Source organism: Peromyscus eremicus, chromosome 22 (genome assembly GCF_949786415.1).
Source record: "Peromyscus eremicus chromosome 22, PerEre_H2_v1, whole genome shotgun sequence".
In the NCBI taxonomy this organism is placed as follows: Eukaryota; Metazoa; Chordata; class Mammalia; order Rodentia; family Cricetidae; genus Peromyscus; species Peromyscus eremicus.
This window is the reverse complement of record NC_081437.1, coordinates 21,131,565-21,159,429: the sequence shown is the minus strand read 5'-3', so window position 1 is coordinate 21,159,429 and position 27,865 is coordinate 21,131,565. Positions and strand designations below refer to the sequence as shown.

At 46.7% G+C, this 27,865-nt stretch overlaps 1 protein-coding gene across 1 annotated transcript in view; it reads right to left on the bottom strand.

The window, feature by feature from the left end:
* Positions 1 to 27,865, bottom strand: part of Alk (ALK receptor tyrosine kinase) — a 513,542-nt gene that overhangs the window by 105,095 nt on the left and 380,582 nt on the right. The window contains exons 6-8 of the mRNA XM_059248178.1: positions 18,101 to 18,232; positions 7,736 to 7,867; positions 5,497 to 5,597 (exon numbers count right to left, since the gene is read on the bottom strand). Coding sequence (XP_059104161.1) covers positions 5,497 to 5,597; positions 7,736 to 7,867; positions 18,101 to 18,232 — 365 coding nt within the window. The remainder of the gene's footprint in view (positions 1 to 5,496; positions 5,598 to 7,735; positions 7,868 to 18,100; positions 18,233 to 27,865) is intronic.

Here is a 27,865-nt window from a genome sequence, read left to right as displayed (position 1 = left end):
TGGAATGGCTTCTTCCTGAGATGAAGAACTGCATCACAGTGATGCAACTGCCACTGTAGAGACTTCTGAGCATCAGATGAGATGGGGCTGGATGCTCACAGGAGCTCTGCCTGATGGGTATCTTGGTCCTCTAATACCAGACTGTAAGGACCTGTGCTTGCGGGGAGGGAAGGATGTTACCCAAGAGTCCCTTCTAGACGGTGCTCGTATCTAATTGCTTACCAAGAGGAGTTCTCCCTTGACCATAGCTTGTTTGTGCTGCCCTGCTTGGCCACACTAGAGCAGAGGCTGGGTTCAGGTCGACCCTGCTGTACTGGCTTAAACTTCACTGATCAGCTCTTAAATACAACGCAGGGGAGAATGGTTGAGCAGAGGAGGAAGGAGGGCTGAGCTTTCCTCTCTGTGGGAGCTGTACTGGCTCTGGAAATGACCACCTCATTCAGGATCAAGTCCAGGAGGCCTTGCAGCCTTTGTTCTCCTTGCCCTCAGCCGGCACTGGCTACACACATAAGGCTAAGAACAGGGTACATACAAGGAACAAATAGCATATGAATCCCATGAAGGAGCCGCGATGTCCCGGTTACAAGTGAAGTGATATTCCTTCTGTCTCCACAAGTGAGAATCCCTCTCTGGTGGGCGGTGGAGCTCTGAATAGGCCAGTGGGATGCCAGGCATATGGTGGCTCATATCAGCTCCCTCTAAGCTAAGAAAGGGTCATCCGTCCCACAGGGCAGCATGAGAGAAAGATATGACACTCAGAGTCAGGAGGTCTGGCTTTGGTCTTGACTTAAATTTCTTGCTTTGGGGCTGAGGTGTATTTCTTTCCTGCCTTGCCAAGATAGGCTTTCTCCTCTCTAGGGCAACTCGGCATGTACCTAACCTAGACCGTGGGTGGAGAAAGACCCTGACATGGATGTGTATGGAATCTGCTCTCCGAAGTGGGCTTTATCAGCCCTTGGCTCTTCCTGCACATTGCCCCGGCCCTACCCTGTTTGGGCAGGGACTGCCGAAGCAGAGCTCCACTGTTCTAGGTTCTCCCCTGACTTCAAGCCTCTTTATTCTTGCTATCCTCTTTTTTTCCTTGCCTTTCCATAGATTTTGTCATTAACTGAAAACTTGGGCATCAAGAGAATCCCCGCGTTTCCTTGCCTGCCTGCTCAGGAGGACATGGGGGCAGCTTTGAATGAGTCCAGTCAACACTGCCGATTCTCATCCTGAGACGTGAGTGAGGGAAGGGCTATTGCTCCATGCATGGTCACCAGAAAAGTCTTTAAAAATCTAAACCAGAGAGCAATTGATGGGAGAGTCCCACAGCTTCTATGGCACTGGCACCACAGGCTATCTTTTCTCAGTGGGGTGTAGGCAGGGCTTGAAGGATGGCAGAGGGAATCCCCCATGCCAGTCTTCTCTCCCACATTTGCTAGTATAAACAACACAGGATGTGGGGCTCCTTTCCTCTAGGGCAGAGAGCCCACGCAGACATGGCAGAACCCCACAGTTGACCTTCTGCCTGAGCTCAGCTGCCCTAGTAGTGAGTTAAAGTTATTCTTATTAATTTTTTTTAATGCCTTGGGCTGATCTCATGGTGGAAAGGTCTGGATGTGTTCCAGGATACCACTGTGTACATGCATGTACACACATGCTCACATGTACATGGATGTAAGGACAGAACGGCAGTTCTGATGAGATCAGAAAACCAGCAGTTGGGAACTGACCCTCCAAAAAAAAAAAAAGAAAAAATCTGGTGCATCACATTCATCTTCCAGGGTCTTTCATATTCCTGCAGCCCATAAAGGAAAAACTGCTCCCATGTTTGAGGGTGGAAAGGAATGAGAGAAACCTACTCTCTTCCCGCCCCGGGCCTTCTTCTGGCCTGAGAACGTGGCTTAAAATATTCTAGTCACAGGCAGGCTATTCCAATAAAACAGAATTTCAAACCGCATAGGGCTTGTTGAGATAGTCAGACTTCCCGGATGTGTGAAAGGCGGGGGAGGGGCGGGACAGCCCCTGCCCCTCTCCTGTCCTCCTCTCCCTTAGCAGCCGCTACAATGCTAGACACACCAGAATGTCTCAAAGCCAAGCCAGACTGGAGCAGGCCTGACAGCATGCCAGCGCATGAAAGCCACGGCAAGGCTTCCCTCCCCCGTGGCAACTTTAATTATTTGAACTGGAGCTCGGTGAAATAATAAAAAATAAAAATAAAATAAAAATCAGAATATAGTGTAAGTGGCTCCCTCGTTTCCTGCAGAGAATAGCTCGTGGCAGAGAAGGGGAACCGAAAAAAAAAGCCACAACGCTCTCTCTTGTTCGTGGCTGGGCCAGGCGGGGGTCTTTAAATATTCATGCTTTATGTGCAGCTGTGCAAAGAGCAGGAGGAGGTGGTGTCTACAGGAGTGGCTGGGCAAGAGAGGTGGCCGTGGTGGCTGCAGGTAGCCAGAGGGAGGGCATGGGAGCTGGGAGGCTTCCGGAAAGCTCTAGAAGTTGGATTGGCACAAGGCCCCTGCTGGCCACGTCTTCACTGTTGGCGGGTATCTGATTTGGTTCTATACGCTCTTCCAGCCCTGCTGCCTCCTCCACCTCTGTGTCTGCTCCACCATTTCTAACTTCTTTTATGACGCATGTCCCTAAATGGCCAGATGTATTACCCTGCTTGGGGTGGAAGGTATTGGGGGAGGCTCTGCATGCAGTCAGGAAGGATTTTGTTCGTCATTGGCAGGCACATCAGCAGCCAAAACAACAACAACAAACAAACAAAAACAAAAACAAAACAAAACTGCAAGATCCAGTGTCAGCACCACATCATCAAGGATGGAGATGAAGATGCAGAATTACAGCTCTGTGGGAATCCACTGATGGATGTGGGCTGTTTGTAGAGAAGGTACTCTACACTAGGCATCAGTCCTGAAGTCCAGATCAACCAGCCTATCAGTCCCTACGGATCTGTCCCTCATCGGAGACATCCCCCATACCTCTATCTAGCATTTAGCCCTCTTTATTTTTTTATTTTGTGTGCATTGGTGTTTTGCCTGCATATATGGCATGTCCGTCTGTGTGAGGGTGTCAGATCCCCCGGAACTGCAATGACAAAGAGTTGCGACCTGCCGTGTGGGTGCTGGGAACCGAACCTGGGTCCTCTGGAAGAGCAGCCAATGCTCCCAAACACTACGCCATCTCTCCAGCCCACACTTAGCCCTCTTAATCTAGGGAAGCCTTTTTAGGAGTTGTGAGGTTCAAAGACCTGAGTCAATCTCATGGTCTTGCACAGCAATCTAACATTCACTGGTGCCCCTGCTATTGGAGCTCCGTTTCCCTGGAACAAAGAAGTCCACTTCCTACCTTCCGCATTGAGGATGGGGTGGAGTGAGTGACAGAGGTTATAAACCTGAACACACACCTTTCTTTTTTGGTTATTTGTCATCCCCTAGCCACCACCCCACCCAACAACAACAACAACAACAACAACGCATTGCTCTTAACACTGATTATCAACCATAGATGATGGATGTGGCTCACACTACGATGGACTGTGAAGTCATGGCCGTATAAACATACACAAACATGAATGATGTGAATGTGGGGGTGGGGACCCACTCCTTTCCTTCCATGCTGCCTGCTCAGCCAAGTGCTGGAAAAGGGCAGGAAATAACAGAAACAGCCTAGAGCGAATCCAACTGGAGGAAAAAGAAAGTCAGGGAAACCTGTCTCAGCTATTGATCAACTCAAAGGTTATCACAGAAGTGACAGGGTATTAGGAAAAGAGCGCTTTGCTTTGACATTTCTTCCTCTGAAATTAGGCTCATATTAAACCCAGCGAAGAATAAATTTAAGGACCAAATGCTCCTTAGGAGCCTCCTGTCCGCTCAGGTGGGCCAACCATCTGTCTTCACTCAGGTTTCCTCCCAAGAAGCCTTCCTTCCCCTCTACGTACCAGCTCTGAGGCATATCAACAGTGACGGTGTAATTCCACCATCTGCACCAGGTACCACCGTTTCTCCAATACAATTTATTTTTAATGGATCTATTTATTTCTGCCCAGACTTCTTTCAAAAAGAAGTTAAGGTGGCTGAGAGATACCCAAAGCCAGATGAGAAGATGAGATGGACAGAGAGGGTCAGAAAGATGGGTCCCATGCATAGTTGTGAAGTCAGGCAGCTACAAACACATGCGTTTGCTTGCTAAGGGGTGGGAGGTGTCTCTGCTTTAATTTAACCATTCATTTGATTAAAAAATCATTGTATCCCTCTTTTGTTCTTTGTTTAATGACTGAGTTTTTGTTTGACAAGGCTCCTGGAGGGTTTGAATTTGGGCCCTTAGCAAAGGGAGTCTTGTGTACTTCTTCTGCTGCCTAGAGCCTTCCTTCCTGGGATTTTTTTTTTTTAACCAGTTGAAAGAGATGCAACCTGGTTAGTTTTAGAATGTCGACAACATGAGAGCAAACACCTTTCCTAGAGGGTGCGTAGCTAAGACTAAGTCAGACAGCGGTTTCTTCTGTGGACTTCCACAAAAAGAGGATTGGCTGAATCTAAGCTCTGGGCTGGCTTTCTGTTGTGTGCAAGATGAAGGTGTAGGAGCCGTGGGGTGTGCAAACATCCCCAGGTATGGCCTGTCTTTTGCGGCTCATGTCTGGCAGAAATCTCCTTCTTAGCCCAGGCTCCTTGTGTTTACACAGGTTGCTAGGCACTGTGGTAACACTATGACTATAGCACCCTCTTTGCTCCCTGGTCCCCCAAGCTTCTTGCATGTGTTAAGCTGTTCAATCCTCATCTATGTGGGTTAGCCTAGATAAAGATCATAACATCTCCACTCTCCAGGTAAGGAAACTGATGCCCAAGAGGTCAGTGAGTTGCCCAGACAAATGGTACAGTAAGTCAATGTGGAACCTGTCTGAGATTCTGGTCCTTAATGGAGAGTACACCGTGCTATTGTGGGTATGAGGGAGTCTTACGTGAATTTCTTGACCCCTGGAGACTATGACCCATAAGATAAAGAACATGTCATCAGACCCCAAGGCCTCACACTCAAGAGACAACAGCTTCAGGAATCACTTGGGTAGTGGCTTTGTTGTACCTTACCGAATGCCATTGACGTCTTGGTGAAATTATGTAAATACAATTTTTTTTTGGGTGCTTTCCAGTGTTCAAAATGTATTATAAGAACTTGATATTTTGAAACAAGATTTTTAAAGAAAGACTTGTAAATCCTATTACTCTTCCCTATTGTGCCTATTATAAGAAATATTTTCCTGGGTTTGCTTAAATCAAGGTCCTGCTGCAAAAAGTGTGGTGCAGCTACGTGTGGATGGGCATTTAAGGTGAGACTCTCTGCTGATGGGTCTTCACCGTGTAGGTGGGTGGAATGTGCATAAAAAATGGCGGAAACAGTTCTCCTGTCTTCCTAGCTATCCAGGCGCTACTCTCTTAATCTGTTTTGAATCACCTGGAAATGACCGAGGGATGGGAGGAGAAGTCAGGGACCTAGAGGAATCCAGACACTTGCCTCACATGGAGAGTTCTTCATTGGTGCAGGGAACGTAGCACTGGTCACGGTTGCACTTTCAGAAGTGGGGATGTCAGTGGTGCTGAGCGATAGGGCATGGCCTGGGAGGGAGGAAGAGAGTCACAGAGGGATTAGCACTGTGCACTGAGAGGTGCGGTGAGGGGATCATGCAGGGTTCTGAACGAGAGCATTTTTGAGGATGCTGGTTTCTTGCCTACAGTGGATAAGGACCCCGGCTCATGCTAAGTCCTTCATTCCAAACTGCCTAGGAGGTCCCAGTGCTATGCACCTGCCTACTACATGTCTACATTCTCAAGGCCATTGACTTCAACCCAGGAGCAGCTGGAAGCAAGCTGGACTCTCCTGACCCATGTGTAGCCATGGCAGCACTTGGCTTCTCATAGTCTCATGACCTTCACTTTCTCCACCCTGCTCCAGACACCAGGTCATCCTGTGACCTGTGCTCTTCCCAAGGAGACTAAATTCTTGTCTTTCCTCAGGATCACTTGGCCTGAAAATCTGGGAGATGATGAGCTGCCAATCATCATGGTGGAAGGAAGAAAACTCTTTAACCCTCCAGGCACTACAGAGCATTTTGAAGATGGTCAGAGCTATGGAGATGGGAGCTCTCATCTTCTCAGGAGTCCACAAAGCCCCCAAGTCTCTAGTCCTTCATTTCTACTGTCCTCTATCTCTGAGTAAAGTTTGATATCAAATTGCTACAGAGTAATGAATGTGGGTTATTACAGAGCAGAGTTATCACTACAGACCAGAGATACCAAAAAGCTCAAGACCAAAGAGTTGAGGTTGGACAGATGGACAAAGATCAATCAGTCATGTGGGGTAGGGAACTTACAAGTGTAGAAAATATCATGACCCATGAATAGCATTTATAGAAAGGTAGATATTTCTCGGGGCCAAGGACAAATGGCCTGGGATTTAGAACTATCATGAGGTCCACTAATGGAGAGGTGGTGGGAGCCTTATCACTGGATGTATCCACCACGACTGGGTCATCATTTGCTATCATGCCACAGGGGGACCTATCAGAGTGGAAGCATATATGAGGGACTTGTCTGGCTGTGGGTCCCACTCTTCTCAGTTCCTTCGGCTGATAAGGAGCCAAGGTGATAATAACATGAAGTAAGGAGCGTAGAAGAATAGGGAGCCCCTGGGTCCTTCCCATCCAGTAAGTGGCCTCTGTGGAACTCCACTCTAGCTACAGTAACTCAGCCTTCTGTATAACAGGGCCACTAGGAAAGTGTCCTGGCCCAAAGCCAACCCCCTCAGAGCCACATAGTCTCTGGGTGCCATCACAATGGATCTGGACACCATCCTCTCACACACCCTCCATTCCTGGTAGTACGTCTTAAAATAACCCACAGGATGCATAACGTTTGCATGGGAAGGGTTCTGGGTGAGAGTGTCTTGAGTTCCACCTAGAGAGGGCAACTACAGAGTAGGAAGGACAGAGACAGAGCCTCTCTCCCAGTCCCATCCTTCCCAGAGCCGGGGCACTTGAACCTGTTTCTCCATAGTCACTGGGAATCATAGCTGGTGGCTGACCCAGGTTCTCCACAGCCTGATTTGGGGAACTGTGCTGGTCTTGCCAACCCTCTGTTTCAAACCCCTCTAGCTGGTGTCTCTGAGTTGGTGTCAGCCATCTCCGATGAAGGTGGTCATGTCTTTCTGGCACCGAGCAGGGATAACGGTGAGAGACTCCAAAACGGGGAGGTCAGCTATTGTCAGCTGAAGTTGGTGGGAGCAGGAGATGGCTGAGGAGCCTGGACCACAGGAAATAACCCAGCTGTCAAGCGAGGTTCCCAGGGTACAGCCCAGGCACCTAATACAAGGCCTCCCTATGCCACAGTCTTTCCAAGCATAAAGGCGGCTATGGCTTTCTCTTTCCCAATGCATTATGTGCCTGACCCTTGTTGGACCTCAGTGTTGAATAAAAGAATGGTTTTATTGGGATTACTGCGGCTGGTTTTCAGCTAATCCCTCATCAAAGTTCTACATCTAAGTAATAAAAGGTGATGTTGAGCTTGAACATGTTCAATAATTCTAGAGCTCAGGAAGAGATGAAGAGGAGATCGGATGTGAGCATCCCAGGTAAGCTTTGAGCAGAATACTGCATGTGAGGAGATGTCTCGGTGGGCTGGGTCAGGATCCTACATCTTTTATCTGTCCACCTAGACACTAGGGTAGACTCCAGGAAGAAGGGAATAGAGGGTGGTACCTTGGTAGTCCTGGAAATGGGCATTCTTTAGGGTCCTCACTTGCCACCGGGGCATATGGGGTGAAAGTTGACCTTGGGTCCAGCCACAGAAGCCATCCTCGAAGTTACAGTAAAAGCCAGCAGGAAGTTTACCTGTGGAGAGATTGTGGGGCACCGTCATTACCAGTATACTAATGGCAAACCATGCTAGCACAAAGAAAATTAGCCAGGGATGACCAAGTTATCCTCATCCGTGGTGGCCACCCAGTGAGAAGAGCACCCCCCTTCTGGTGTGGTGTGTGTGTGTGTGTGTGTGTGTGTGTGTGTGTGTGTGTGTGTACTGGTTAGTAATTCTCTGATCCTTCATTTAAAGTGAAATGGTAATAACAATTCCACAGCTCAGTCTCGTATATGGCAAGGCAGAGACTCAGAAATGCTAAACAAATCCATCCAGCCAAGAGCCATCCCACTGGGACAAGAACCCATGTCGTCTGTTTCTCATTTCTGTACTCTTAATGCTGGTCCACTGAGAACATGGTCCAAGATAGGATAATGTATAGCTAGGTGACATACATCTGTAATGGCTGACACAACGTGGTGGTGGCAGAGAGAATACTAACTGAGGGGGGGGGGTTGGTTTGAATCTTTCAAAGTCCTCACCCCCTCCTCCCGCCCCCATCGGCACAATCGACAGTGAAGTGAAGCCATATGCTGAGTTCTGCACAATTTGTTAGATGAGGGGAAGTTGGGTGTGTCTCACATGGCTCTAGTCGGGGAAAAGTCCTAGAGTGAACCTTCAGTCTCTGTATCCCTCCCTTTGCTGTTGTGACTAGGGAGCTTTTTTTGTTCCTGAGTGAGCCTCTGCTGGCCTGGGTCCCTGCGGAGCTGAGGCCCCGCCCACCCCACTGCTCATTGGGCAGGTGCTGGAAATGCCGGTTTAAGCAGCTGATGTTTGGGGAATATTTCATTCTTGTAACTTCACCTGGGCAATCCTGCTTAAATAATCCAGGTTATAGCAGCCTCTATGTCATCTAAAGGTTCAGCAGCAGGGGGCCCACGGTCCTTTGCTGTGGGATGGTCTGTATGTCAAGTGTGTTGCTGATTGGTCAGTAAATAAATCACTGATTGGCCATTGGCTAGGCAGGAAGTATAGGCGGGACAAGGAAAAGAATTCTGGGAAGTGGAAGGCTGAGTGAGGGAGACACGGCGAGCCGCCATCAGGACAAGGAAGATGTAAGGTACCAGTAAGCCATGAGCCATGTGGCAAAGTAAAGATTAATAGAAATGGGCTAAATATAAGAGTAAGAGCTAGACAATGACAGGCCTGAGCTAATGGCCAAGCAGTTTAAACAATGTAAGAGTCTGTGTGTTTATTTTATAAGTGGGCTCTGGGACTGGCGGGACTTGGTGGCGGGAGCTGGAGAGAAAAACTCTAGCAACAAATGGCGTCCAACGTGGTGGCAAGAGTTTCCACCTAAAAACTTAGAAAAAAGATTCTAAAACGGAACTAAAAACAGCTTCCTAATTGTCTCTCTCAAATGAGCGGCAGCTGCCGGTTTGAGCTACTGGCGGGTTCCTAGCGTGCGCTCTCGACCTGCAGTATGGTGAAAATGAGGCCTCTGCAAGTAGCACATTAAACTGTGTGGTGAATTTAGCCTTTGCTAGTACAAAACAAAAAAAGAGGTTTCTGGGCTACACGCTACTTTGGTAAAAGTGTAGACCCACTATTTCTGAGAGTTATGGCTCCCAGAGCTGGCGGAAAGCGGACCGCCGCCATGTTGGGAAGCTGAAGTGGGCGGAGCCAGCAGCCACTGCGCCGTTTCAGGCTTAGAAGGCTGCACTTTAAAGCAATAGGCTCAAGCTAATATAAAAAAAAAAGCCACGTAAAGATGACTACCACACAGAGAATCTGGATTATGTTCTCTTTGATATTCGTAACTGCAAAAAAACATTTGATTGTAAAAGCTGTTGAGTTATGCCAAAATGTATATTTTAAAGGTACCTTGACTTCAAAATTTGGATATAAGGATATGTTGCTTTGGAAAAGAGTCTCTGCTTTTGTTTCCACAGAAAGCCAGAGACTATGGATTTGTTCCAGATTAAGATACATCAGGTTTGACCAGCCAAGACCCCCTGAAAGGTCTCCAATGACACCATGGCCCAGATGACTCAACATCCAGAATGGTTCCAAGGCAACTGGCTCAGACGATACAGCCTCATGGACTACTCCATGATCCTAAAATTTTCTTCGTGTCCCCATAAGATACAGCGCCCCCCTCCAGCAGGAAGTAGTAAGAGAAACTACGCCCAAATTCCCAAATATACCAAGCTGGCTTTAGAGATGGAATTGGCTCACTCCCCCTCTAAACCCAGACATATTGCTCAAAAAAAAAAAAAAAATGGTTAAGAGATTCTTATGTCCCAAATCAGAAGAGCCCTCTGGTATGGGACAGACAGAAACCAATATTTTTATTTAAAGCAGGTTGATTATAAATACAATCTCTTTCTAAAGAAAAAAAGGGGATAGTTTAGATATGATAGGATGAAAGGGTAGATTAATGAACCTACTTTTAAAGAGTAACAACTTGTTTAAAATGTTTTACATTGCTACAGATTTTAGTTTATTGATACAAATTTAAACTTAATTTTGTTATACTGTATATATATTTCTATTCTTGTTTGAGGTATTATGTTTATGTAACTCATTTAAAATTGTAATGGATAATTAAAAAATAGATTAATAGTTAGTCATCTATGATAATATTTGTAGCCATGTTAGTTAAGTCTTCTAGGTATACATAGATATATTTCAGATAGATAGATAGTCTTCAAACACTTCAAAGACCTACAGAATATGGCATTTAAAATGTTTTAAAAATTTAGACTTTCTGGACAATGAGACATGTCTGCTCCTGACAGCACCGATTTACTTCAGAGAGGAGGATGGGCATCGAAGACACTCCATACGGAGTTTATCTTCACCTTGACAAAAATAGCCATTTGGGCAAGAAACTGTTCTTGCCTGGACTGCCTGATCAACTGGACATGCAGGACCCATACAAAGGTGACCACTGAACTTTGCTTGACAAAATGGTCCTTCAGGTTCCTGCTTTGCAGAGAAAACTGCCAGACATTCTACAGGACACAGAGAAAAGTGAATAAGAGACTCTAGGCCTGTGGGCTGAAGACAGATGCCCCAACTTTACAAGAGAACTTTAAATGACTGTCCAGGCTGCCAGCTGTCTCTGTCTACCCTACAAGACTCCTAAATTTGCTTATATCCTTCTCCATTTCTCAGGTAGTAGTATATCCTTCTGAGGTCTTTGATGTGGTTAAAGACTAGATACTTACAATTTTCCTTAGTTATAATAAAAGATAAGTTAGATATAAAACCTTAAACTTACAAATATAAGATAGATAGGATCTCTTCTTTAATATTGTAACTGTAATTCTTGCTTGATAATTGTTTTGTTATATGTAATTTTACTATGTTAAAGTTAAAACCTTCCTTTTTAAGAAAAGAAAAGGGGAAGTGCTGTGGGATGGTCTGTATGTCAAGTGTGTTGCTGATTGGTCAGTAAATAAATCACTGATTGGCCATTGGCTAGGCAGGAAGTATAGGCGGGACAAGGAAAAGAATTCTGGGAAGTGGAAGGCTGAGTGAGGGAGACACGGCGAGCCGCCATCAGGACAAGGAAGATGTAAGGTACCAGTAAGCCATGAGCCATGTGGCAAAGTAAAGATTAATAGAAATGGGCTAAATATAAGAGTAAGAGCTAGACAATGACAGGCCTGAGCTAATGGCCAAGCAGTTTAAACAATGTAAGAGTCTGTGTGTTTATTTTATAAGTGGGCTCTGAGACTGGCGGGACTTGGTGGCGGGAGCTGGAGAGAAAAACTCTAGCAACAGTCCTTCCTTTATATCAGCTTTCTATGCCATGTATTTCCCAGGGTTCCCCAGAGAGGGGGGTGGGGGGAAGAGAACTCACTTTCTCCAGCTTCCCTAGAGAATGGGTCTGGGCAGGTTCTCAATCAGGAGAGCTGGTGGGCTGTTCTAGGCTAGGCTATTCCTCCATTACCCCGCAGCTCCAGGCCGAGCTATGAGGAAGCAGCGGGTTTCTACCTCCGTGTGGGAGAGGAGCTCCCTAAGAGACCCACCGCTCTCCATGTCCTTCCTCTAGCTCAGCCTTCTTGGCAGCGCGGTGGATGAGGGCCCTCCTGCTTCCTGGCTGTGACAGCACCTTAGTGAATTATTACTCATTTCCTCCTCGATTCTCTGCGCATTTCACACAGAGGCAGAATTATAAATTAAAACGGGCTGTCACCGACTCGGAAGAATCTCTTCCCATTTATACCCCCCTGAAGAAATCATTTCCCCCCAAGCCCTGCGTGTTCTTCTGATTAAAAATCCAAAAGCTAAGGAGATCTTTCTGTTTTATTTTTTACTCCCACCCTCAAGGGATCCCGTATCCACTTCTTGCACAGAAACCAACTGGCGTCTAAGCAGTGACCTTCTAGGAGAGTCCTTCATAGGCTGTCCTTTAAAAGCCAAGACTCCCCAAGGAAGCGGGCAGGCTGGTGGGAGGAATCAGGGGAGAGCAAGGGCTTGGAATGCCCCACCGCCTGCCCCCAACCCTTTCAGGTACTGGCACCACAGCAGCACTGGTATGCACACCTAGGGCTCTAGAGCCAGCCTTTCCTTCCAGTTGGGTTCTGTTGGGACAATCATTTGCAAAGTGTGTGTGTGGCGGGGGAGGGAGGCGCGGCGGGGTGGGGGGGAGCGGGCATTAGTTTCTATTTGATAGGGTTGGTTTTAGGGTAAGATAAAGGAAGGGGGGTGGAAACACCTATAAACAACATTGTGCAGAACTTATAAACAGGGTGGCAGTGGTATTACTCATTGCCATTTACACTCATACCAGGGGAAGTCACTGGGGGCGGGGTATGAGCAGATACTCTTGGGGTGAGGAGCAGGGACAGGTCTTCCCTATCTTTCAGGAAGGGCCTACTAGAGTTGCTAGGAGCAGGGTCCTATTTATTATTATTATTATTATTATTATTATTATTATTATTATTATTTCTAAATAAAGGGAGAAGAAACAGGCAAGACAATAAGGCAGGTCAATGGCTAGTTTATGCGACAGTCAGACCTTGAAGGAAGAAGGGAAGCGGAGAGGATGTCCATCTTTTTAAGCACATTGGGGCAATGTGCTCTGTAAGAAAGGCACTCTGGAGGGAGCTGTGTAGGTGTGGGTCAAAACAGAGACACCCCCTGATGGATCAGGCTGAAGCCAGGAAATCATTGCTGAGGCCAATTGCTGAGCATGAGGCTGGCCCAGAAGGGTGAGTCTATGAGCATCATCTCCACCTTTGACTGTTACCTCTTCTGACTCAGCCCCAGTATCTGCTGAGTACATGGCCCCCTGCAAGACTTTAATACCTATTTGCGGAAGGGAAGGAAACAGGTTTAATCCTTAGCTTCGTGTCACTGGAAATGGGCTCCAGGGACCAGGGACCCCTCGGTGGCCTGTGAGTTTAGAAGTATTGGATGCTGGCTAGAATCTGTCTTTGAGCAAGCTCTCCAGGGAATGCCCGGCTACCTCTCATTGGAGAAATGTTGCTCTTCCAGGGCCCCCCTTTCTTGGGCTGTGGCCAGGCCTCTCATCGTCTGGATGGCAAATGGAGTTGTGTGTGGGGGGGGTCAATCAATTCCACCACATTTAGCAATTATGACACCTGATTCCACTCTAAGGGAGACAAATGGGTAGAGTCGCAGGGACGCGACCCCAGCCACAGCTGTGGAGGCTGCCAAGTGTAAATGGCAGGGCCAAATGACACCACTTCTTTCTCTTCCCCTGGTGACAACTCTGTTAACATTTTTGATAAATATGTGTTATACATTTCCTTGAAAATATGGAGTCATGGGGAAAATGCTAGAAGAAATACATCAAAATATTATGGTTATCTTGGAATGTCTGAGAGGGAGGATTATGGGCAATAGTATTTCCTCCTGTGCATTTTTTTTTCTGGATCTTCCAAGTATTTTACAACCAAAATGTTTTATTTTACAATAAAGAAATAAACTTAAAAAAACAAACAAACCTGGTTTTGCCTGGAAGGAAGTGCATACCCACAAAACAGATGAGATGGTTGGGTCCCCAGAGGGGGAGGGGAAGTAATCTACCTGTGTAGCCAGTGAGTTGGTGAAGGGGATGATGGAGGGACTCCTGGCCCCTTTCAGGGGAGCCACATGTCATTGAGGCCCTTGGTCGGGACACACAGGGGCATTAGGAGACGCTCTCCACTGGCCACACACCTGGGATGCCCCCCTTGGATTTGGTGACGTTTTTTAATCTGGAAAGCAGGGATGCGTGGATGGGAATTATGTCACAAATATGCAAACTGAGAACCCTGCTTCATCACAGTAAGGTGGTGGTAGTAGTGTCCTGGGCCTCTTTGGTTCTTCTCAGCCCCTGCGTTGAAGGAGCGTCTATGTCAGCACAGCCAAAGCTGAAACTCTGGCCACAGGTGGGTGTGGCCCGCAGCGTTCCAGAACGTGAAGTCAGACTGAGCCTGCAGCCCCGTTCAACCGTGGATGATTGCTTTAGCATCCTGCTCCCTGAGACCGCGAAATAGGTTCATCCTGGGAGAGAGTACCTGGCACGGAGCAGATGCTCCTGTCGGCTGCTGTTCCCATCATGGTGATGGCTTCCAGCATCAAGGGTGTTACAGGGAAAACAGCAGAAGTGCCAGAAAGAATAGGGACATAAGCGAGAGAAAGGATATCTGTTAAGACCTGTGCCAAGAGCTGGTGGAAGATCGGACTGATTCTTTTTTTTTTTTTTTTTGAAGTGAGCCTTCCTTCCTAGCAACTGGCTTCTGGTTTCTGTAGCAGGCGTGGGGAGTTCTCTAGGGTGGAATGGTCCTTCTGACAGCTGGTCAGAGCAGCTTTTCAAACATGCCTGAAAAGGCCACTGGGCCCCATGCTCCTGACCTTGGGACCCAAGCCTGGCTGTCCTGAAGCTGCGAAGTGCTTCCAGAAATCCACGGTGACAAGCTGTGGAGAAGCGGGAGACGCCCCAAGCCACAGTAATAGGCTGGATCCTGAGGTCTCTGAGCTCTAACCACAGCTTTGTTCCCGACGTGTTGTGTGACCCCCGAGCAAATCAATTACCTTCTCTCTGCCTACGTTTCCCCAATTGTAAATCAGGGCATGGCCTGCCTAACCTGTGTCCCAGCTGGGAAGTGCGGAAGCAAAAACTTTTAAAAGGCATTTGCAGAATTACAGAGCTCAGAGGCACCGCTGGAAATGCCTTGGGCACAAATAACTAGACGTGTGCGTATGGACTGCTGCCCAGGGCACTGTGGGCAAGCCTGGCTGCCTTTTGCTGTGAGAGTTCTGAGAAAGACTGGGAACAAAGAGTGTGGAGGCAAGCAAAGTGCCACCCTACAACTCTCCATGGAGTTTTATATGAAAACACACCCCAGGGGCTGGGGATGTAGTTCCCTTGGCAGAATGCTTGTTTAACGTGCCTGAAGTCCCCCATAAAACCAGGCATTGTGGTGCCGGCCTTGGCTACATAGCAAGTTGGAGACCAGCTTCAGATACACAAGACCCTGTTTCAAACATTTAAAACCTACCACAATTTCATTATCATTGGGACACTTTACTTGAAGTCTTTCCATTAAAAAAAAAAGATTTTTTTTATCTTTTTTTTTGAAATTGAGAAATGGATGTCTATTGCTTCATTTTAATGAATGGATATAACCCCTTTTAAATTTCCATGGGGTCCAGATGTCTTGGCACAATTCCTCAGAAGTCAATGGTGTCTGTGGTCTGTGTATCAGAGTCCCTGGTCTGGGCCCCACCACATCCCAGGCATGACTGCCTCCCATCTTCCCAACCTAAGGGGCAACTCATGGCTTCATTCTGTGAGCCTGCTTTGGACTTTCCCAGCTTTGCAGATTGAATGCTTGTGATTTACCTGGCTCTAGGCATTAGCACATTTCCTAGCCTACTACAGGTGCTCTGTAAGTGTGTGGTTTCCCTGGCAAAAACGGAGAGCCTGGCTGCTGAGAAGACACCATTCAAGTGGCATAATCATTGGTGGGGAGTCTCCGCTGCTCCCAGATATCAGCATGGCCACAACAGTTGGTTTTTCTTTATGGTGCTCAAGTTTCCCAACTCACCCCTTCATTTCGGTCGCTACTCAGTGAGCACTTACCCCATGCCAGCAACCAGGAGAGATGCTGGCACTGAAAAGATAACCAGACCCATCTGCCCACAGACAGAAAGTGGGACCTGGAAACTACCCTCATAACACATATTTGATACCTGCCTGCTAGGGTGATTGAAATAATAATAAAAAAAAAGACAGATAATATCAAGTGTTAGCAAAGAGAAGAAGAAACAGAACACCTATATATTACTGGTAGACATATAAAATGGTATAGCCACTTGCAAAGAAATTTTGACACTTGCTCAATATGCTACATGTAGAGTTACTGTGTGAACCAGGAATTCTATCCTAGGGGTATATAGAGAGAACCTGAACAGTTATCTGTGTACAAACTGATATGTGAATATTCACAGCAGTATTATTTACAGTAGGGTCAAGTTGGAAATAATACAAATGGCCATGAATCAATGAGTAGATGGGAATATGGTGATATTTTATTTGTGCTGAAATGTGATTTTATTTGTATGTTAATAAATAAGGTTGCCTGGGGATCAGAGCTAGAAGAAAGCCATTTAGCAGAAGTCTGGCAGTGGTAGCACACGCCCTTAATCCCGATCACATGGCAGGCAGAGTCTCTGTGTGTTCAAGGACACAGCCAAGTGGTGACCCTAACCTTTAATCCCAGTACAAACCATAGAGACCTGGAGGTCTGTGTAGACAGGCAGTGATGAGGAAATCATGTGGCTGGGTTTAGAGCCAATGAGAAGGTAGAACAGAAAGGCAATAAAAAGACAGTTCACACAGGAGGTCTCTCTCTCAGGGGGAGAGACGGCAGTGACTGGTAAGCTAAAGGTAGTCTTGGGCTTCGCTAGAGCTCTGATCGCTTAGGCTTTAACTCTGTATTTGGCTCTGTGTTTCTTATTTACTAAGACTGTTTAGAATTTCATCTACACGGGAAAATTGGGGTACAGCCATACAATGAAACAATACTCTGCCATAAAAAAGAATGCAGGACTGGTATGCGCCATGGTGTGGCTGAACCTCAAAAATACTAAGCTCATTGAAGAAATTAATTTGAAAAGTGTGTATTATGTGATTTAGCTTGTATGCAAGGCTCACGGAGGTGCAGCTGTAGAAACAGAAAGATTAGCGGTTAGGAACCTTGACAAAAGAGTTGGAGGAAAACGCAGAGACTGCTAGGCATTTCTTCCTGGGGGTGGTAAAATGCTAAAAATGTTATAAAACTCAACCATAGTGTTGGTTGTACAACCCCGTAACTACTCTACAGAACTGAAGTCTGTACTTAAATGAGTGAGTTACATGGTGGATAGTCTACACCACAAAAAGGCACGAATAACACATTTTTGGAAATGATTAGGAGTGGATACACCCAGGTGAGTGGGAAGGGTACAGAACCAAGGGCGCTCACTGGAGAGGGCCAGAAGAGGGTTCCTGGAAGAAGGGACTGTTGAGAGCCTTGAAGGAGCAGACGAGACTCAAGAAAGGAAGTGTGTTCTAAGCAGAGAAAAACCACTGAGCAAAGCCAGGGAGGTACCAGGGAGCCACAAGGTGGTTTGAGATGGAGGCAGCTGGGGTGCACAGGAGAGCTGGGGTACACAGGAGACGGAGAGAAGAGTGAGGAGGGACTTGGAAAGTGAGGGCAGTGTAGGCATAGAGGCTTCTAATGTCATACCCCGGGGCTAGGCTTCATCTTGCTCATTTCTTCTGGGCCCAATGATGCCAAGAGCAAAACTTAAAAGATGTTATTTTTTAAAATGTATATATGTGTATGCATGTTTGTGTGTGTACGGCATTCATGCAGGTGCTCAAAGAGGCCAGAAGAGGGCATCAGATCCCTCAGAAGTAGAGTTATAGGCAGTTGTAAGCCATCCAGTGTGGGTGTTGGAAACTGAACCCCAGTCTTCTGTAAGTACAGCAAGCACTCTTAACCACTGAGTGATCTCTGCAGCCCCTCATTTGGTTTTTAAGAGGTGTGAGGACTGACCAGGGAGGACTGTGTTGTTTCTAGACCTCATATCTTAGCAACACATTTTAGGAATCGTGTTGCCAGGAGAGTAGTCACCAGATTCACCGAGTATCAGGAAGGCCACTCAGGTTTGCATGCATGGTGTCACAGGGATATGAAAGGGCTATGGGCATGGATGGCTAGGATTGAGCAGGATCAGAACCAACCCCATCAACTTACTGCATAGCTGGCCCTCATCTTCTCCTTGGGCACAGTCCTGGTGGAAGTCACAGGCTTGTCCGAGCTGAAGGACTGTCCCATTCCAACAAGTGAAGGAACTCTGCAAGGCCATCTTAGAGCCTGGGGATGTTCCTAGAGGGCACACAGACAGACACATGTTCCTTGTTAGTTTGGGTGGCTTCAGGCATTGGTTTAAAGCCAACGGAAAGCTTGGTATGTGCCATGGTGTGGATGAACCATGGAAAGATTGCTCTACTATGAACGTACCCAAGACCTGCAGAGATACCTGCATCTCCATCTGGCTACACTCAAGACTGATGGGAAGCAGCGAAGCCCCTCATACACATTCACAATCTACTCAGGATCTCACACTCCCCCAATGGGTTGAGGCTTGGTCCATATTCTCTGAGGATTCTGGGATCCTCGAATCCATGATTTCCATGTAACAGAACCTCCTGGTGGAGGCCCCGCCCCACACAGCTCTACCCTCAAGTAGAATTTGGATTTCCAACAGGCATACCTAATGCAGTATAATCTCCCCAGGCTCTGACATCAGATCCTAGCACTGGAATCACTTACTGAGCAGATTTAGAGAGTACATGCACTTTCTGCTATGAAGAGTATCACACATCATTATTGGAGATTGACTTGACTTCTCTGTGATTGACTAGGCTGACAATATCCGGCCATTGTCTCTTCTATGGAAGGATGGATTTTGACTGTATTACCAAGATGCACTCCAGTTCCCAAACCCTTAGAAGAACCACATTTTCAGGGAAGTGAGGGAGGGAGGTGTCTTAAAATGAACGTGTTAGCAGCTGTGAGTTGATTGGATTAATAGCGATGCATTGTGAGAACGAAGCAGCCCATTGCAAACCCGAGAGATCAATGAGGACATGGAGCAGGCTGGCCTGGCACCATCTCCCTTTTGAGTGGAGGAAAGGAAAGGTCTGGCTTGTGCTTCCAGATATTTAGCTCTCAGTGTCGGGTGGGTGGCTCTGGTCATGGTAGAGATGAGCAGCAGGGTCCAGTTAGGGTGACCCTCGGGTATGGCTCTATTAGCTTCTACTCCTTGCCATGGCAGCCGGTGCCTTAACAGGCTTCCCACCCCCTCCTTCCCTCTCTGTGTTCCTGATGGCCCTGGTTCCTCCTGCCTCTCTGAGCCTCACATCCAGGGAAGAAGCTTCTCCAATTTTGTCTGAGAAGCCAGACAAATGATCTTTAATATCCAAAATTCTCTATTTTTTTTTTAAAGTTCACTAGAGTGCTCCCCATGGCATGGAAACTAACATCATACTAAGCCTGTTTACCTCTATAATTCTTCTGCCTACCTTGGCACACTGAGCTCAATGAGGCATCTATGCTGGTCTTAATGGTGCCCATCTCTATTTCCTAAGCAAGGAAACTGAGTTCGGAGAGGTTTGATGAGTAGCCTAAGGTCTCATGGCCAACATGTGAGACTCACACCCAGTCTACCAGGTTGCAAGGCTGCTCTCTCCATCTCATGGAAGAGACTGGCTGGGGGAAAGCCCTGACTTCATCTGCAGGCCAGTTTAGATAAAGACAGCTCTGATTATCAGATGATGTAGTTGGAGAGTTTCTCTCTGGGAACTGCCAATCCCCCGCAGTCCCGCAGACCACTTATAAAATAATCAATCACTCAGACGCTTATATTACTTATAAACTGTATGGCTGTGGCAGACTTCATGCTATCTAATTCTTATATCTTAAATTAACTAACCCATTTCTATAAATCTATAACTTGCCACATGGCTTGTGGCTTACTGGTATCTTAACATCTGCTTCTCATGGTGGTGGCGGCTGGCAGTGTCTCCTGACTCAGCCTTCCACTTCCCCTCCTTGTCCCGCCTATACTTCCTGTCTGACTACTGGCCACTCAGCACTTTATTTATCAATTAATCATCCACAGTAAGATGATTCAGGTGTTAAGGTGCAGGCATTTCCCCAGAATTCAAATATCCTCTCTTGGATGTGAGAGAAAGGCTCCCAAGATTCAGGAAGCTCAGTGAATGATAAGATTCACAGGGTCTGTCCCCTGAGGTTATGCAAACAGCTAACAGGGGCTATAGAGGAGAAACCCATCAGTGTTGCTGCCTGCAAGGTGGGCAGGGGGCTTGAGCATGTATGTTTCATTACCCACGCTGAAGTGGGATTTTTAGTGATACAGCTGCCTTTAATCCACCCGTGCTCCTGTAAGTAGCCTCAGTGAACTCATCTGTTCATCAAGCCAGACTTAGGCACAATTATTTCTCCAGTGTGTCACCAACACTCTGTCTGGGGTGACTAGACATTCACATTTCCTCAGAAAAAGCCACACAACAGATGGTCACTTGGCATGGTCATGCTGGCTTCCAGCCTGGCTGAGTCTGCTCTATAACTTCTGGGTATAGGAGAAGAGGCTTCATGTCCTTTCACGGAATCACATCTGGGCTCTTTAATGTGTACCTTAAGGTCCTCAGAAGGGGACTCAATTGCCTTTGCTATCTCATCTCCTCTTGCTTCTTTTCATGAGCCCATAATCATGTGATGGTGCACTCACATGTTACCCATGGAGGTCCAGCTCACAGACTTCACCTGTGACAACCCCTATACCTTGCATGCATTTGGCCTTGGCTCCATTCACTTGGGCTCCAGAACTCATAGGCAAGTTTTTATCATCTCCATAAAACTGAGCTGCTGGCTGTTCTCCAGCTCTACCCAGACTCGGCCTCTAGGAGGGTTCACGAGCATCTGTGCTCAGAGGTTATTTCCAGAACACATTGACGCAATGGTCCCCAAATCCTCAGGACCTAACAGGATGATGAATGTTACTGTCTGTGGCAAAGAGGGACTTTGCTTGGCTGCTGGGATGAAACTTTTAGGTGGATTGACCCTCCTGGATTATTTGGGGTGTATATGTGTGTTGAAGGGGGGGGCGGCAGTGGGATCCCAAGAGAAGCAAGAGAGTCGGTAAGAAACAGGAGCTGTGACAGTGTTCTCAGACCACAGAGGCAGGGGACCTGTTCCCTCCCCTGTTCCTGGGAACAGACCCTTCCAGACAGCAACCCCTGAAATGCACTGGGGCTACTGGCAGAACTGGTGCTAACTAGTCAGAATTGGTGCTAACTAGCCCATTGTTCTTCCAAAGACCCCTCATCCAGGAGTTGCATTGGGACTTCTCAAATACCTGCCTCAACTAAGTCCAGTTAGGTGATGTTAGCTGACCTTGGGCCCGTTTCCCGCTGGCACATCATCTTCTCCACTCCCTACTCTCTCATAAGCGACCTTAAAAGGATGAACTTTGCCCTCCCCACTGCTCTGTCAGATAATAAACTCTTCCCTAGAGATCCACCTGAGTCTCTCTCTCCCTCTCTCTCTCTCTCTCTCTCTCTCTCTCTCTCTCTCTCTCTCTCTCTCTCTCTCACTGGGTCCCTCAAACCCCTCAGACTTAACAAGAGAAGCATGAATCTCAGAATGGAAGGGAAAATTATGATCCAAAGACCACAAAGGCCCCACGGAAGCCTTTCTAAGAGGCAGGGAATGGGTTCCCCCAAGGAAACAGCCCCGCCCAATAGCATGCTTCTAGAAACTTCCCAGGGATGTCTCGATTTCAGACTGCTTTGCACCTATCCAATGAAAGCGATTTCAGGCCTTGGCCCTCTGGAGCAGTGAGGGAATAAATTGGTGTTGTTTGAAGCCAGAACTAAGCTTCTGGTAGATCTTTACAGCAGGGACAAGAAATTAATACACGGTCTAAAACCAGCTCTAGCGGGGATCAGAGCTGAAGCCCAGCTCAGCTGTAGATGGATGTCCCAGCTCTTTAAATTGCTTCTGGGGTGAGTGCCCAGAAATTCCCAGGTCTGGTCATCTTTCCCCCTCTCTACCTCACTGAGAGGGAAGGATGTCATCCACCTATCCCTGTGCCCTGGGACAGCATAAGGCAAAGTTTCTTCCGATGGGTCTTGGGTTCTAAGCACAGCATGTATTTTGACGTGCCATGAAGCCTTGCCCTTCTTCCCACACCCTGCCAGTTCTAAACACGCTCAAATAAAAACCTAGGATCAAACAAAAATCAAAAGCACATCAGAGAGTCAATGCTCTTGTGAAAAGGTAAGGCGTCGAGTTCATTTCATGGATTTGATTCTGTACACCCATTTTCCACTTTTCAATCATGTTTTTAACTTAAATTCCAGATTAAAAAAAAAAATTAAAAAGCCACACCTGTGTTAAACATTCCTAGATGCTCAATGATTTGGAGAGTTGCAATGTTGCAGGTCCAGAACCAAAGTTTCTCGGGCTACCTTAGCCCCTTAGCCCCACTTATTGCCTACCCTTGTGTATGACCTAACATCTTTGTGACAATTAAGTAAGTCCTGTTGGAATAAACAAACCAATGCCTTTCTCCATCAATCCACAGGCTAACAATGTCATCAGATAACAATCAAGGTCAATAGCAGAGAGAGTTCCTCCTCTTGTAAACTACGGACATGGTGCTTCCACTAATGGATTTGAAATGTCTCTTGACTTACGTTTTTCTTTGTTCTATCATTATCAAAAAAGAAACCACTCCTGTGTAAGAGTGTGGAGTTTGGGGTAACAAAATCTGTGTTCCCAGGCCATAGTCACCCTATTTGGCTCCAGAATAAACTCTCTTAATCATTTGACGACCGTGGTTTTTTGTTCGTTTGTTTTTTGTTTTTTGTTTTTGTATGTTGACAGGGTCTTGGTAGAAGTTAGGAGAGACATGCTTCCTCAATTCTGAGCTCAGGGAAGGTCCAGTCTTTCTCTCCAATGCCACGGAGCAGAGGAGAGGACTGTGGGAGCTAAGCAGGGGTTCTGAGAACTGTGCCCCAGGAATCCAGGGTGTGTGGGTCCCAATACTCATCTGCTTTCTGAACTCATGACAAACAGGATGGGACTGCTTCATTACTGATACTGTGTGGGAGGAAATGGGAGCCCGGTGACACCTCCAGACCTTTGTGCCCTCCTTTAGACAAAGGTCTAAACGTGGTTTCTATCCCGTTTCCAAATTCCGGCAAGTATTTAGCCCACAAAATTATGTGTGAATGGTGCTAAGAGGATGGGAATTCCAACCCACTATGTTTAGACACTTAGAGATGAGGCATTTGAGGAGGGACTAGACTATCACATTAGGGTGGAGCCCCCTGTGATTGGATCCTACTGGCTTCATTAAAAAAATAAAAGGCAAAAAGACCAGACAGAAACACATTTATACGCTGGCCATGATATGGTACAGCTCAAGAGGAGCCAGAGCCAGCACGCTGCTGTTTAGATTTCTAGCTGTGAGCTGCATAGAAGATGGACATTTAGAATGATAACAAAGGCTCTTCATATGCTTGGTGACTACATTTTCAAAGCATTTTCCCTGGGTTTTATCATGGGAGATACTTAATCATAGGACAGATTGCTCTCCCTCCAGCCTGCCACAGACAACACAAGAAAACTGAAGGACATTTTAAAGCCTCCCTCAACTTGTGGGATATTTAAAGCTACATCGTGTTTTATGCATATTGTGCATCCCATTGTGCATCTTTAAGGGCGCAGGAGTGTTTCTCATATCAGATGTATCTTATTGCTTCTTCTGCCTTTCATTTATTTAAAATACAAGTCTGTTGTCTAAAGTTGAAAGCAAGGTAAAAGCAAACAAACAGAGCACCCACAGAATCCCACCACCCAGAGGTGCTCTCTCCCCCTTTTGTAAAATGGCTTGGCTAATTTATCTTGAGTTCTTTCTGTGATTTACAAAGTGCTTATCATCCTGTGATACGTGGACAGGCCCTAAAATAATGATGGTGCCATCACAAACTTTTCCAAGGGCTTTAAACATTTCCCCATACGAACTCATTTTAATAGCTACAATCCAGTGTGATACCGGCCATCATTTATTTCAACATTATTCAACGATTGGGCTGCTAGTCTGTTTATAATAACACTTTGAAGAATATCTTTGTGCATAAACCTTTGCCTGCGTTTCTGATTATTTTCATAGGATAGATTCCCAGAAGTGGAATTACTGAATCAAAAGGTATAAACATTTTAAAAGCTCTTGATACACGTTGCCAAATTGCTTTCTAGAAGTGAATCCAATTTACACTCTTCACCAGCTGTGTTCATACATGCACGCCCTTCATTCCACATCCTGGTCCACCCCGAGTATTATCAGAATTTGTATTTTAAACTAAAGGCTTGTTTACTTTGAATTTTTCAGAGATGGAGGTTTTCATGTGTTCTCAGCTTTTAAATTCTTTTTTTTTTTTTAATTATTTTCAGGGTTGGTACCAAACTCACGGTGTCAGACATGTTAGGCATGTACTCAACCCACCTCACCCCTTCGTCAAAGATGACTGATTTTTGTGAGATCACCTAATACAGGCTTGGATGCATTACATTTACACATGTAGTATACATTTTCATTTTTTTTCCTAGTGTATTTTGGTATACGGGTATCCAGAGCTCCAGGGTAATGTGAATGTGTCTGCATTTCCTTGATCATTTCTTCTCCTCCTCTTCCTCATCCTTCCTCTTTTTCTTCTTCTCCTCCCTCCCTTCTATTCTCTTTCTCTGATGCTTAGAGAACTTGTTTCCTGTGGGACTGATAGGCACATGTGGGTCACCCTTCATTGTCTGGCGGTTGGCCTGTTCTTGGGGATATCTTCCGGCAGCCTTTACCTCTCAACAGCTGGGTATGTGACCTGTTCCTCACCCATTTTCATGGATTTCCCCTTTTTCTCCTCGAATATTCCTTTCTCTTGGGCCTCTCAACACATTGCTTCTTGCATGCGGCATGGTGGAGGTTCTGCCTTATAGTATTACCAGCTGTTTGTCTTCTTCAGCAAACCGCTTCTGACTTGAAGGGAGGTACAGAGTCTTATGCATCTGCAACAGTGCCTGATAATGCAGTCCTCTCCATCCCCATGATGACTGGGGATTGAACTGGTCCTGTGTATCAGTGAAGGAAGGTGTAATTAAATTTGATTTACTGTTGAGAATACAGAGTTCCACAGTGGGTCACTGGTTTGCTGAGGGATTGGCGGAAATCTGTGCCTTTCCACATTGTCCGTCGTCCCCACCCCACCCCACCCCCCTACATTTTGCTTTTTTGAGACAGGGTTTCTCTGTGGACCAGGTTGGCCTCGAACTCACAGAGGTCGAACTGGCTCTGCCTCCCAGAGTGCTGGGATTAAAGGCCTGCACCACCGCCACCCAGCTATGTTCTTTCTCTTTTGTGCTGTGTCTGTCTAAGGGGTCATCCAAGATGGATGTGCCCAATGCTGATAGTGAGCATAGAAGGGCAGGAAGTTGGCAACTTGCCCTTCACCCACAAGCCTTGACAAAGAGGGGTGTAGAAGTGGAGGAGAGTGCTGATTTCACTCTCTGGATGCCTGGGATCTATGGAATTGTATTCCTAGGACCTCTTTCTGGGTTCAGGCTCAGCAGTAACTCAAAGAAACTGGCTCTTTCATCTCTGCTTCCTCTGGTATCTCCCCCCTCCTCTCCTGGAGACACCCAGGTTCCTTGGTAGAGTCTCCTCTGGATGGAGCGAGCTTTATGCTTACCAGAGACTCAATTAGATGGGCTCCTGGTATTCTGATCTCTCCTGCCAGCCCCAACTCAGAACTAATGAGGCGGAACCAAAAACAAGTGCTCTGTTTCCTCAAGTTCTTTTTTTATGGGGCCCATAAATTCCTAGGAGGAAAATACCCTTGGTGAATGGTTTCAAACAGGAGCCCACGATTCCTAACAGCATCTTCTCTGTGGTTGTACAAGCAGTGTTCTACCCCGAGGAGCAGGCTACCCTGAGACGCTGAGTGGTTGTAACCTGTCTCCAGAGAAATGGGGATGGGGGAAGGGCTTGGGTATGAGGGCGTAGCCTATTCTTTGTAGGTATAACATGGGGGCTGGTCATTTCCAAGTATGACTGCAGCACCCCAGGTTCCCCAGATCACTTGTGGGAGGACTGGTGCTCAGGGATCTTTCATTAATAATGGTCATCACTATGGAAACTTACTTATTAGCCCTGGAAACAGCACTTCCTCCCAGACCAACAATGTGAGTCACTGGCTATATTAAATCCCTGTCACTCCTTAGTTTTGCGGAGCATTTTAATAGCCTGCAATGTGCTTCCTTGAGCCTGTTTTGTCTGAAGCTCATAAAAACTTGGTCAAACAGTTATTATCCCCACTTGATTAATCAGAAGAACCGGGGATTTTAGAGTTCGAGCAATGCTTGTTGCTTTTTAAACAGTAAAACGTGTGGCTAGTTGCTTACAGGGGTGTTTTGCCTGAGAGTCACAGCAAGTGACCCAAAGACAAGGAAGGGCCCAGAACTTGGCCAGATGGTCCTCCAGTAACATCTTGTCCTATGACTCATGACAGATGATCTGCCAGAAGCAGTGCTCTGATGTCCACGGGAGTCAGTTGTCAGGCAGGTACGAAATAGCGTTGGTGTTCATGCGTCACCAGGGCCAATGCCATCGGTATCTCTGGAGGAGACGTCCTTGGCACTGGCGCCGCTCAAAGACCCCTGGATGTTTCCAGGGGCACACAGTTGAACGGCATGACCTTGGAGGCCTGGAGGAATCCGAAGGTCTGTATCTGTGAATCTTGGATAGGTCCTTTGTCTCTATGCATCCACTGTCCTCTGGTACACTAGAGTGTTGACCTCAAGTCTTCTCTCAAAGCCTCTTTCTGTCCATGATCTCCTGACTGGGTTCTAAGCAATGGCGCTGATGGCTACATGTTGATGAGATGGATTTGCTATCATTAGTGCCAACTTGATTAATGCCCACCATTGTCAATGGCTCTCCCTTGAAGTCTTCTGCTAAGCTGCTCACCCAGCAAGCTGGCCTCACATTGGCATTTCCTGTCCCGGTCATCCGTCATTTGCATCTTGGAACATCTCTTCTGAAACAGCATGGCACATTTGTTTGTCTATTTATCTTCTTGGTGGATGCTGCAGAAATTAGTTTAGATTTGCATCAGCAACACGTGTGGTCCAGGTCAAGTTCCGTGAATCGCTGTTCTACACCGTGGATGACTTATTGGGTTCACTCGATGGGAATGAACCCTCCCCTGACTGCATTTGAAACAGAAGCACACACACACACCCTCCTTCACTTGTGTCCTAGAGATTAGATGCTATGAAATCTACACAACTCTCTAACTCAAATTTCTTTTTTAAACGAGTGTCAAATTTTAGGGCTCTTAATTAATTTTTAATTAAGGGGATTTATGTGGCATTTCAAAAAGGAACACGTGTCTCAGTTTCCTGGCCATCTCCTACCGGCTCGCTCTTGCCTAACTGATGGCACCCATTACAGGGGTTCGGACTGAGAGCTGCTTGGATGAGAAAAGGGTCTTGCTCTTAAATCAAATTGGAGATGATGTGTGGATGAGCTTTTAATATAGAGGATTTGCGGGAAGGCCTGGGCTACACTTGGAGTCCAGGGCTGGGCTTGGCTCCTACCTGCTTGTAGAAACTAAATATTTCCCAGGGACAGGAGAGCCAGGTGCTTAGGGCTAAACAAGCCAAGAGACATGAATATGAATGGTGACATGATGAGGATGGAGTCCAATCATGTGTACAGGCCAACAGGCGCAGCTTCCTTGCTGACTTTAATGGGGGTGTTGGAAAGCTTGTGAACTGTGTAAATTAAGGTTGGCCGAAACCAGTCCTTCTGAAGGCTTTGAGCCTCATAAATTCTAGTGTGGACAACCTCATTAAGGACCTGGCATCTTGGTTCCT